This window comes from Polyodon spathula, chromosome 5 (assembly GCF_017654505.1).
Source record: "Polyodon spathula isolate WHYD16114869_AA chromosome 5, ASM1765450v1, whole genome shotgun sequence".
NCBI lineage: Eukaryota > Metazoa > Chordata > Actinopteri > Acipenseriformes > Polyodontidae > Polyodon > Polyodon spathula.
This window is the reverse complement of record NC_054538.1, coordinates 24,543,853-24,557,206: the sequence shown is the minus strand read 5'-3', so window position 1 is coordinate 24,557,206 and position 13,354 is coordinate 24,543,853. Positions and strand designations below refer to the sequence as shown.

The window sequence follows — 13,354 nt, the reverse complement described above, 5'->3', positions numbered from 1 at the left end:
AGAAACACAGCATTCATGAAGTTTACTGTGAAATACAGCTCAGAATACAATTTATAACCCCTTAACTTCCAATCGTTTCTGACACACACACACACACACACACACACACACACACACACACACACACACACAATGTGTTTAAATATGTGTTTATATTTCAACAGTGCTTTGAAAAATGAGAATGAACTTCAAACTTAACAAAGGCATCAGGGACTGAAAACTTGATTTCATCAATCAATACAATCCTTGTGAAAACTTTCCTTAAAATAAGTTATTGAAAATAGGGCCCACTGTATAGTTAGTTTTCATTCTTTTATTTTAAGGTGAATACATTATTTTTAACTTTAGCACTTTTTTATGTTTTATTTCAAATTTGTAACTTAAAATTGCAGTCTTTTTCATATTTCTTCCATTCAAGGACAAGCTACTTTAAACAGCAAATAACTTCAAAAACCAAACCTTCTGATTACTCAGGTCTTGTCTTATTTCTAGATGAAGCGTCAGAGTGTCTTGTTGTGTAGAAACCATTTCCATTAGTTCTTTGAATGACTTCTGAGCAGCGTTAAGAGACTTCAGCAGCAGCTTGCTTTGGGAGGGAGAGAGATCTTGGGCATGTTCAGATATGAAGTACTGAACATCAAATGCTGTTGCATCTAGCTGGTTTTTTGTGATACACAAGGCTTTATCTAAGTCCTGCAGGTATGGAGATGAGTATGAGATATATCACTTTTGTATAATTTTTTTTTTAAAAAATAGCATATTGAATATTACAGGGGTGGACAATCGTGGTCTTGGAGAGTCGCAGGGTCTTTTGGTTTTCATTCTACCTGAGTTCTCAATTACTCTACTGAAACAATTATTTTCTTAATTGGACCAATTATTTTCTTAATTGGTCAACACTAACATGTTTCCTAGGCCTAGGCCACTGATGATTTAAAGAGACCCAGAAAACCTGCAGGATTGTGGCTCTCCAGGACCAGGACTGGCCACTCTTGGAATATTATATCAAATATGAAAACCCAAACACTAGTTTAATTAAAGCTGAATTCATTACGGTTACCTTGTTTTGCTGAATTCTGAGCTTGATGGTTTCCAGATCATCAGTGTTCATGATATCAAGGTTTGCAATGCTTCCAGCACTTTCTTCAATACAAACGGAAAGCTTCTGAACCCTTTCAAGCAGTTCTTGGTTTGAATATGCTAATTTAGACTGAGAAAGGAAAAATAATATGTTACAAGTTAAGCTGTCATAAATGTCAGTCAATCAACGCTATTGGCTGTCATAGTGTTTTCAACTGATCAATAAAACAGAAAGCTGCTATGACAGATTTATTTACCAGAGATGTTTATAATAACAAAATACTTACCTTTTCCAAGTAAATAGCTTCTTCTACTAAATGTCTTCTTTCTGTGGACATTTTGCAAGCATCACAGAAAGCAAGCTGCAAATCTTTAGAAACCACTTCCAGATCGCCGCATATTTGAGTGGGAACATATTCATTCGCAGACTCTAATAATTGATCCGTCGTCTTCAGATCTTTGGTTAGAGTGCCAGCCAGTGAAGAAAGCTGTGATTCTAGCAACTAAAAACAAAGAAGTGCATGCTTAGATAGCCTGCTACCAGCCAACAAATGAAAACAGAAAATGTATATTGTAAGGCTCATGCAAGCTTTGTGAAAACTCTAATAAAATACACCACATAAATACAGCTCTTATTGTGAGTACTGCGATTCCTTCTAGCAAGTGCTAGAAGTGTGGGTCACTGTTTTATATTTGCTTGGGTTTAATTGTGGAGTTAGTGCTTTTCTGTCATTATTTATCAGAAGCTAGAAAACCAACCTCTGATTCTTCAAGCTGAATTGTTAACGTGTCCAAGTTGTTGCCAAGAGGTTCTAGACTGTCCAGTTCATTTTTCAGATTTTCAAGTACATCTGAATGATCCTGTAGCTTACCGATGCACTTCAAATAATGCTGTGTAATACCGTTTGACTGTTAGCAATTTTAAAAGAAAAAAAAGCAATAAGTGTTATCATTTTTTTTAATTTTGCTATCTCTGTACAAATAATACACAAAGATGTTTTTTTTTTTTGCAATGTACTTACTTTAGGCTCTTCTTTAGTTTCAGTTTTATTCTGGGGGCTCTGCTTATCTTCATACAAATCAGCAGGGATTTGTTCCACTGTTTCTTGCTTACACAGTGCTTTGACAGTTTCTGTTAGGTAACAGAACTCCGGCACATCATCGCTTAGAGGTTCATTTACAGCTGCAGCAACCTGCTTGCTTCTGTCTCTAGCATTTCCAGGAGTTTGGTTCCTTTCACATTCTAGATTTCTTCCAAGAATATCCCTGAGCTTGCCAGCCAACTCTCTGAACATTGCTGGGTCATCATTAAGAGATGCAGCCAGTTGGACCTGCTGCAGTTGTGACTGGATCAGTTCTGCAGCAGCTGAACGATCTGTCTCATGCATTTTCTCTTTTAAGGCCAAGTCTTTCTTTGCCCCAAGCTGTTCATTGGCCTTTGAGTGGAGGGCCTCTTGTTTCAAGAAATCAGTAAGAACATCAGGACTTTTTCTGTCAATGTGACTTAATTGTGGTCCTTTCTCCTCATCACTTGGAACTGCATTCTTCTCAGCACTGGACTCTTGAATATTTATTATCATTCTGATTATATCCTCAACTACCTGAGGTTCAGCTTTTTGTAAGACCTTTGCATTAGTATCCTCCACAGTTATTTTTACCAACTCCTGCAAACTTGACCTTAGTTTACTACATACTACATCAGAAGTTTGATGAGAGGATGCAGAGCTATCTGTAATGCTACTGACGTAAGACTTGACTGCCAGTTTACCAACAGAATCTGTAAGTTGAGTGGATAAATCCACATTGGTAGCCATACTTTTACTCTCTGTGCAATCATCATCTATAACAACTCTGCTGTGAACTGAATCATTACTATCTCTCAAAATAGTTTTTTCAGATACATCAGGCAACTGGTCCATTGCACCACCCTGAATACAATTGATCATATCACTACTTATCTTAAAACCATCTTGCAAATACTGCTTTCTCACGATTAAAGCTATTTCTGCAACATTTTCCACCTGTGGATCAGTGCAGGCCTCTGTCATACTCACATTAACTTCTAAATTCTCTCTATTATCCTGTACTTTGTATTTTATTTGAGTGCTAGGGGATGTATGTGCAAGATTATCTAAGACATATGAAGCACTTTCACAATCTCTCTCTTTAAGACTACCTATCTCTGCTTGGCAAAATCCTGTATTATCAGATTCAGATACATTAGGATAGCAAAGTATGTTGGTATCCATGAAGTTCTCTTTACACTTTTCCTTTCGGATCAATGAACCTGAATCACTAGTGTGGGACGTGAACATTTCAGTTTCTGTTTTAATACTGTCTACTCTTTCTTTCAGGTAATTTGTTTGAGTCAGTGAACCACATAAAGATGACGTACCTTCTGTTTCACTGGATGTATTTTCAAATGTGTTTGGATCAGAAGGTTTATTGTCATGTGACAGGGAAGACCTATCTGATTCATTGTGTTCCTGGTTGCCATTTTGGATAATGTTTGACTCAAAAGCTACACCAGACTTTTTCAACTGCACATTCTGCCCTGTGTATTCAGCCTCTGTGCACGTTTTTAAATCTAGGTATCTTTTTCCAGACTGCATGTCAATTGAATTGCCACTGATACAATCAGAATGTGGAACAACATGCTCATTAAACTTATCTCCATCCGCATATTCAACTGTTTCTTGTGATACTTCATGTGAACAGTTCTCAAATGTTTCTGGTGGAGTGTTTTTGCAAATATTGTTTTCTAATTTAGATAGCTCATAAACCATGTTCTGATCAATTAATTCATGCTTAAGAGCATCCCGCCCTGACAAACACAAGCCTGATGCATGCTGAACGATCCCACCATCTTCTAATTGTTCACATGAAATGGAGAAGGCTCTGTCTTTAACCACTAGTGCTTTTTCTATAGCTTCAGTGAGAGGTAAGAGTTGTTGTACCTCAGAGTCCTGCATACCACTGAGTTCCATCTGCAGGCTCATCTGCTTCAGTTTTATTGAATCTACTTCTTTTCCAGTTATTGCTTCTTCCATTTTTGGAAGCCCTTCACCAAGATGCTCATCTATAAGCACAGGTTTGGATGCCAAAGTCACTGATACCTGTTTTCCTTGCTCAAGATCTACAATTCCACCAGACAAGATCTGACCTTCCAACAGCCTCTGTGCTGTGCTATCATTTAAAAGACCAAGTATTGCTCCTTCTGGCACACTGTGCAAATCATTGCTCTCTGGGTCAATTGTGGCATAGATAGCCTTCTCAGAAAGTAGGGCTTTTTCTATAACATCATTATCAACCAGACCTTGTTGCATAGCATCATTGATAGTAATTGTTTCTCCAGTTTTTGATTCATAAGACCTATCCAGTAGACACAGCTTTTCCTCGATCTGAAGTCCCACATGGCTTGGTATCAGTCCTTTTGCCACAACTTCCTTAAGTGGTAAAGTTTCGCCTGTTTGTTCACCCTGGAGCTGCAAAGCTAACACATCTAATACAGCATCCTTGTCAACAAGACCCATTTCTAAGGCTGTATCAAGATTGTACTGCTCACCAGTAACATAATCCAAAATGCCACCTTCTTCCAACTGAACTTTGAGAATGTTTGCAGCATTCTGTTGCTCTAACGTTCCCTTTTCAACATCGGTCAAAAACAACAGGTTCTCTTCTTCATCATTCCCCAATCCTTTAGTAAACATATCTGTCTTCCCTGAGAATTCCAAGTCAGCTTTTTGACATTCACAATCATTGGCTATTTTTAATACCTGGTTGTTTATGTTACTGGACACACTTGCAAATGAGTTACATTCAGCGTCTTTATACAGGCTGCATTCTCTCATATGAGGTAGCATATCAAAATCACCATCAAATATTGTTTCTTTAGTATCACTTCTCACTGACATTTCTTTGTATGTGTGTGGTCCATCTAAACCAGTTTCAATCATGCGTTTTTGGTTAAATAGATGATCTTGTCCTTCAGTATTTGCATTAGTGATTAGGTGATGGTTTTGGGTCTGGAACTGTATTTGTGATTGATCTTTGGCTTTTGAAGGCAAAACAGCTACAGACCTATCAGCACTTACAGAATGAGTTTGTTTTGCAACACTGTCTTCACTGCAGTTCACTGCGTTATACACTTCAGCATTGTCTACTTGTGTCTTATTGTCACTGTGTTTATAGATTTCTGTTTCTTCAGAAAAGCAATCATGTAATCTTGAAATAAACTGTTCCTGCACCTGTCTTGGAAAATGCTGGTTAGACATGGTATTTGGTTCTTTATCAATTCTATTTTCATGTGTGCCTGCAGGCTGTTCACTTACATGGTTTTCTACAGCCTTGGTGCAGTCATGTTTGTCTATACTGACACTAGATTGTTTGAGACAAGGCATAGTATTGTGGAATTTTTCAGCATTATCTGTGAAAAGTGTGGTTATTTTAGCTAACTCTCTATCGTATACCAACAGCCTCTGTCCTAATTTTGGATCCATATAACTATTTATCATTAAATAGGATATAAATAGTTGTTTGGCTTCTGAGGGCGATGGTAAATTTCTATTTTTCAATTCAGATATTTCTTGATTCTGTTGCAATTCATGAGAATTAGCAAGCTGAAGGTCACATGAAGAAACCCAAGTTGCAATCTTTTCTTCTAAATCATCTATATCGGGAATGACATCAGGTATCACTATAGAATTCAAAACACCTGCAGTATTGCTGTCTATTACCTCTGACTTGGTTGCATCTTCAATACTTACTACCTCAGAGCTCTCTGGAATATATAGTGCTGCTATTTTCTGTCTGTTACTTAGCAATTTATAAGCAAGTTCATTTGTAATCACCTCATGCTGTATGGAAGTTGAAACAGTGAGGATTTCACCCGAACAAGGCCAGATAAGACCCATAAAAGCGTTTTGTTTTTCCAGCACTAATAGAGCACTGCTGGGTGTTATTAAATTACATTGAACAGCTTCATCCACAGTTAATCTATCACCAGAGCAAGGATTGACGATTCCACCATTTTGGGCCTGATAGCTCAATATTCCGCAGGCAGTGTCTTGATCAATCAGGCCTTCTTGCACTGCCTCCTCCACGTTTAGTTTACAATTTGTTGTGGGATCCATAATACCTCCTGCAAATAGCTGAGCTCCCAGCAGTCTGAACATGGTTTCCCGATCAATAAGGCCTTCATGAACAGCCCGCAATATGCTGACCTCTCTACCGGATTTTAAAGCTATTTTACCATCTTCTCCTTTCTTCACTGGCAACAATCTCAGACCTCTCTCTTCATGAACCAAACTCCTCTGCACAAGCTGTATTAGTGAGACCCTTTCTGCTGTATTTGGGTCAATCAAGTCTTTGCATGTATCCTCTCGTTCTAGAATCTTCAGGAACAATGGTGGTGGAATTAGTCCACTTTGGAAAGCCTTCTCTAGGTTTAAAATGTCACCTGTATACGTGACTCTTAAACCCCCGGATGCCAGTTGCATTTCAATCATCCTAATGGCTAGTTGTTCTGAGATAATTCCATCTCTAAAAGCAGCAATTACTGGAAGAGGTTCGGATGCATACTTGGCACTCAGAACATACCTTTTAGCTTCATTCATTTCCTGTAAATGGTTGTAAGTATGTTTGTCAACCAGACCATGCTTGAAAGCATCATCTACATCCAAACACATGCTCAGTTCTGGTAAGTTGAGTCCACACGTGATCAACTGAGCTTCAAGTAAATTGATTGCAGTAGTGTAGTCAATTAGACCTTTCTGCATAGAGCGAAAAACTGAAAAGACAGCTCCAGTTTCCAGGTTTATAAGACCTTCTATGGTTTGGTAATCCTACGAAAGATGAAAAAATAGAATATTTTAATAAAAGGTTCACACCAAGAACAAATATATATATATATATATATATATATATATATATATATATATATATATGTTATTGAAGTTACACACATAGTAATATGTACTTACCAATAGGAAAGCATGTGAATGTTAGCAGTTCATATGCACAAGCGAAAATCTGTGTCAGTGTTTCAACATCAAGAAGATGGGAACAGAATACAAGCTTGCATGCATCTGTGAATGGAAAACCCTGCTTCCATAGTATTCAAAAAAGAGTTAGTTAAAGGCAGAACAAAGCATTATTTTTGTCCTGTGAAAACCTGTGAAGATAACACCATCATGCTCCATTTCTCTGTGAAAAGTTAGAATGTGGGTGATATTAGAAGTTCATGCTATGCATGTTTACAGCATACTCTGTTTATACACACATACTTTCTGAAAAGGGAATAAACCCACAACTGGACCAAACACGCACATACAAAACTTACACTTGAGACTAAAAACATGACTTGAGATGCACGTAATTAGATATTACGTCATATATATATATATATATCTATATATATGATATATATATATATATATATATCTATAATATATATATATATATATATAATAAAGTTATCTAAAGTTGCCCAACAAGGCATGTACCTTTACCATATTAGCTATGCTGCCCCCTCCCCATTCCTTAAATATGACTGGCAACTCATGTATTAAACCAGACATGGTAGTCATTTTTCATGCACTTTGGTCACCTTGTATCTAAGCTGTTTTACACTCAGGCACAAACTATGTGTCTCAAGGAAGTTGCTATTCATGTATATTTTACCTGTTCAGCAGGAAGGCTTTGTGGTTTAGGCTTCAGCTGATTAACAGACTGCCGAGATAAATCATTGTATGCCTGCTGTAAAGACTTTAGCTGTTCTTTGGTCTCTTGTCTTTCTTCTTCTGTCATTCTGAAAGGAATATATTTAACACATGTCAATTTATTTGTGTTAATATCACTGGAATACAAAATACAATACATATTTAAATAATGAAAAAAAACTAACTTGTCACTGTGTTTCACCAACATTAACTGAGTCGTCCTCAAAGCTTCAGCAATTTGTTCTTTCTTAGTTGCTACTTCTTCCATTGAAACCTGTAACAAAAAAAATATATGTCATATATATATCTATATATATATATATATATATATAATATATATATTATATATATATATATATATATTCCAGTGTTTGATATCGGACTGAAAAAAAGTTGTGTTTGGGATTAAATCACTCTATGATACCCTCTGCTTGCTATTTTGAGAATGCTGTTAAGCAAAATCACCCCATTGATCCAAACCCCAACAATTGAACAACCAATTAGGATGTGGATGAACTCACTTCTGGTAAGTTTAGAAAAACCCACAGCTGGTAAGTTTAGAAAAAAAAAAAAAAAAAGATTGAAAATGATAGGAAATCAATTTATTTCAAGGTATGAATTATTTTACTCATTCCTTAATGTTTTAATGCCTGTTAAATGTAGTTTATGTGGTTAGTGTACCGGATGTCATAACAGTACCGGTAGTAAAGTATTTCATGTTTCTGAAATGTCACATTTTTCAATTTTTGTCAGTTTTTCGTTAATTATACGGGAAACTACAAAGTGGTGTGTAATTCAATGTGTTAACATAACATTATGCAGCTGGTTCCATTCCATTCATAAAGTATGTTCATATGTATATTAATATTAAATATATAACTTAAATTGGCAACTGAACTTAAAGGAAGGGGTACTTTCAAAACAAATTAATTATGGCCATTTTAAAATCGAGGCCAGATGTAATGCAGGGGTGTAACTCCCTCATAAAATAGTTATATTTTTACTTACAAAATTGTTCATTTTTTGTATATATGATTTGTTTGTACTGTTGTTTTTACATGCTACCAAAATATGTTACTAGAAATGTGTAATTCTAAATGTCAATTTGCCCCTTTAGTGTCAATGTGATTAGGTGTTTCTTGCTGTAAACTATGGTTGTACCGAAAAAAGCTGTAAAATAAGTCGTATCAAGGTCAAAACATATTTTCTTTTTAAACTATAGTTGTATTTCTTTTTATTCAAGTTTGTCTTTTTACCCATCATATGTGTATTAAAGAAAATGCTGTTTTGTGGGTATCCAGGGAATGACTTTTTCAACCTTTACAAGTGTGTGTATTTCTCTGCTTAAAAGCTGTTACACTTCACCCCAAATAGAGACTACTGAGGTGTAATTACTACACCAAATAGTGATATGTAATTACTTTATGGCATTTTATGGCAAATCAAAAGGGAAAACAGTTATTTGTTGATTTAATTAAAACATTTGAAATAATAAGATTCAATATAGGTTTTCCCTGTGTACGGTACATAGTTGTGTCAAAGTAAATATTTAAGTATTTTTTCAAGGTACTACAGTATTTGAAACTGTATCCAAAAGGAATATGAGGTGTATGCATGTACATATAGATGTACATTAATTTATTTTGAAAGCTTCTTAATAATATTAAAAAAAAATGTCTGTAAGGTAACCAACAGAAACAATGACATGTATTTGAGGTTTTAGTTTTTTAGTTTTTTTTTAACAGCACTACTTCAAAAACAACATTTATAAGTTTAATTCAACCTAGTCACAAACCTATTCAGGTATATTGATTTCTCCATTCTCACACAAACAGCACCATTCGTGAGTAGGTATATAAATGTACTTACACCTTACGGTTGTTATTGCCTTTAAGAATGAGAAGTTGTTGTCTCAGTGTTTTTAAAGAATAATGAATATATAAATTGGTTATGTTAGCTTTTTTTGTAAAATATCTAGGGCCCCAAACCCCTAAAGGAACTAGAGAATCTATAAAACTGTATAATTTTTTAGTACAAAGCAAACAGTTACTGTAATTTGTAAAAACTTTGAATTTATCTTTTTGAGTTAGATGAGTTAGATGATTTCCTGTACAAAATAAGAAAGATGGGCCTATTCCTCCATTCAGTGATACAGTATATTATTACCTGAGGCTTATAAGACGTGTCTTTTGAGACATTTTTGTCATCCTGCAAGAGCTTCTCTTCTTTAATGATGTTTTTTTTCATATTCGATGCCCAGTTTAACAACTTGCTAACTTTTTCACCATGTTCTTTCTTCTCTTCCTCAACAGATTTCTGGGTGAAAAAATGTCAACATAACCATTAGGTTAGCTGCAGTGGTTTATTTGCTGCAAGAAAATAGTTACATAAAGAACACTGGAAACAAACTGTACATGGACACCCAACACCAACCTTAAAGACAACAACTTATTTTTTATAAGAGGTAAACCTCCCAGCCATTTCATGAACTAATATTTTGTGTGTGTCATTTTTGTTTTTCATTTATACAGTGTAAGATCATTTTCATCACTTTGACCCTGCCTTTGTATCATTAAAGAGTTAAACAAAGCTGATACCTGATATTTACAAGTGAATATAATGTTGAGACAGTTTTTGCACAGGGAATCACATATTATATAGATCTAATCTTCATGTTGGTAAGTGTGCGCTTACCAACCCTGTAATGTCTTACTAACCCTTTCAGTCCTGAATTATTTTTGTCACGCTGAAGAATGCAAAATTAAGTTATATCATTAAAAAAAAAACGAGGTCATTCATTGAGTATACATGAGAACAGTTTTTTTCATATATTTATACACTACCTCAGACTGGGCCTTAAGAGTCCCATGAGGTTCCAGCGTGATTTACGACAGCAAGTAACATACCAGGACTGAAAGGGTTAAAGAAACAAATTGTTCTAATCTCTGAGAAAAAGCAAGAATGCTTTTAATACAATAAAAAAACACTACCCATTAAAATCATTTCATACACATTTTGTGTAAATATCTTCTGAACAGTGTTATACTGCTTCCAAATAGAGACAATCAATATGACCAAAAATATTACAGAGAAGCAGAAGCCCCAACACTTTGAGGTTTGGAAGCTTCAAGCAGTCTAAGTCTAGTGTGGTGGTCAAAAGCAGCCCTATCTAAAGCATCTTTATTTTCCTTTTTTGTTTTAGGGCAGGTCAGGCTTTGTGTGATACTTTTCATCTTGAAGCTTCAATGCAGTGGCAGTATCAATGATAGTATCTTCTGACAGCTTCTGCCATCCTGCATCTATCAAGCCAGCAGTCAAGCACTGAAACTCTAGGCATCTGTAACCAACACCTTTTGCAAATAAGTTCATTTTCATTGCTTCTGTTAGAGACAGAGTTTTTTTGCTCTGTGGGTCCACAATTCCAGTGTAGGCATGTTCAGACTGCTGGATCTGTCTGCCCAATGCTTTATCATACAAGCCCTTTTCTAAAGCCTCAGAGATGGATCGTAAATGCCACCTGTGTAGGCCTGGGCCTCCAAAAGACATATAGCTGTGAATCTTTCCACCAGATTTTGCTGCAAGTCTTTATAAACGGTAAGTCTTTTATTGGAGGACGCATCCCAGATGCCTGCAATAGGGCTATCGATGACTTTTGGCTTGGCGTGCCTTGAAATCAAATGATCAGCCAACTCTGTGATCACTAGTTTACCCTCTTTATACTTAGTAATTTCAGTTTGGTTAATCAAACCATGTTTCAGCAACTCAATACTGAATTGCCTGCCACTTTTAAAATTGGTCACAAAATGTATGGAAACAAATTTCTTTCCATGCACACTCCTGTTCTGAAAGTTCCATGTACATCTTCTTGTCAATGTGTTCGGTACGACATGCTTCATATGCTGTCATCTCTGTACCGATATTACTGTGACCTGTGATCCTTTGCTGGAGAAGAACTTGAAACATGTCTATCGTCTATAGGCAGGAGTAAAACTCCCCCATCTAAATCATACACGCACATTGCCTTCTAAATCATACACGCACATTGCCATCTAAATCATACACGCACATAGGTATCAGTACGGAGTAGTACATTGTTTGTCTGGTATTTGGATTGTGGAAGCCCCTTGGATTGCTAGCTGGCTCATACAAATGCTTCAGGATAACACTATTTAAAAAGCCTTGTTCAGCTGCAATTTCTGCAGGCAGCCGGGTGCTTCTCTGAGGATCAATCACTCCACCAGTCGCTATTTGTGCTTCAATAATTTTTTGGACTTTCTGTCTTTCAAGAAGCCTGTTCTCGATCACCCGGAACACAGACAATCATGCAAATAACCAGTGACACTTTTCTCAGTATCCAGTAACTTAGCCTTGTTATCAGCCTCGACTGCACCCCTTTGTATTGCTTCATCCACAGTGTGTATGTATGTATGTGTATGTGTATATATATATATATATATATATATATATATATATATATATATATATATATATATATATATATATATATTGGCTGACATTGGATCAATGATAAACTGTGTTGCAGCTTGGGCTTCTAGAAACTCTAAGACATATGATTTGGCAATGAAACCTTTATCTATTAGTGTCATCTTCTTTTTGCTAGAATTTTGGTATAAGCCAACTATTGCAGACTTTGCTTACAAACCTTTCAAGAGACTTCTGTACCTAATTCAAACTTTTTAATGGTGCCACTGCCTAAAAGTTTAGCAGCATTTGCATAATATCTGAGACCTTGGAACTTCCATTGTTCTTCAGTCCGGTTTTGGCTCCAGTCAGTCTGTTTAAATGTGTCTCCTTGTGGAGGCAACGACTCTGCTGCTTTGCTTGCTCCCAACATTGCTAGTTGGTGAACTGACAAAAGGTCTCTGTTATTATTACTTGCCATCTCCATTCGTACAATGTCCCACAGGTTAAATGTTGAGGTTGTCTGTCTTAGGACTGCAAAATCCTTCTGTGAAATTACATGATGTACGTCTATATACTGGCTTGATAGTGGGATGATTTGTGAGGTTTGAAAACTGTATGACTTTTCAAGATTTGTTGCGAGCCAAACACAAAAGATTCCCATGGCTTCTTGCTCTACGAGTGCTTGTTTTCTTTCACTATGCGCCAATGTCTGCTTTAGCGTTGTATTCTCCAATGACATTTCCTTCCGAATGCTAATCTGCCTTACTAACACTGGCCTTCAGCTTGATTTTCTCATTCTTTAATTGACTCATGTGAGTTTTGATGTTCTGCAGTTCAAGCTTTGCAACGGTTTTCTCCTTCTCGGCCTCTTCCACCTTTAAAAGTAGCATGTCTAATTCTTTTTGAGTCTCTAGTTTGTTGTTAAAAAATGTTTTGGTTAAATGCTTTGAGTTGCTGTATCTCCTGACAAAGGTATTTGTTCTCCCTTTCTGTGGTTTCTGTGCTATAGGATTGCTCCCTTAACTTTTTATCAAACTTTAGTTTAAAAGCAGATTCTTGGAATTTCATCTTTTGCTCCAACTCCCCCTGAAGTAACTGCAGCTGATGCTCATTGCCTTTATTTTGAATAC

The 13,354-nt window shown here is 36.2% G+C and overlaps 1 protein-coding gene across 1 annotated transcript in view; it reads right to left on the bottom strand.

Annotated features, from left to right (window-relative positions):
- Positions 1 to 13,354, bottom strand: part of LOC121316382 (dystonin-like) — a 189,945-nt gene that overhangs the window by 68,646 nt on the left and 107,945 nt on the right. Inside the window, exons 36-43 of the mRNA XM_041251459.1 lie at positions 9,966 to 10,115; positions 7,985 to 8,073; positions 7,762 to 7,888; positions 2,103 to 6,923; positions 1,840 to 1,989; positions 1,368 to 1,583; positions 1,061 to 1,210; positions 460 to 693 (exon numbers count right to left, since the gene is read on the bottom strand). Coding sequence (XP_041107393.1) covers positions 460 to 693; positions 1,061 to 1,210; positions 1,368 to 1,583; positions 1,840 to 1,989; positions 2,103 to 6,923; positions 7,762 to 7,888; positions 7,985 to 8,073; positions 9,966 to 10,115 — 5,937 coding nt within the window. The remainder of the gene's footprint in view (positions 1 to 459; positions 694 to 1,060; positions 1,211 to 1,367; positions 1,584 to 1,839; positions 1,990 to 2,102; positions 6,924 to 7,761; positions 7,889 to 7,984; positions 8,074 to 9,965; positions 10,116 to 13,354) is intronic.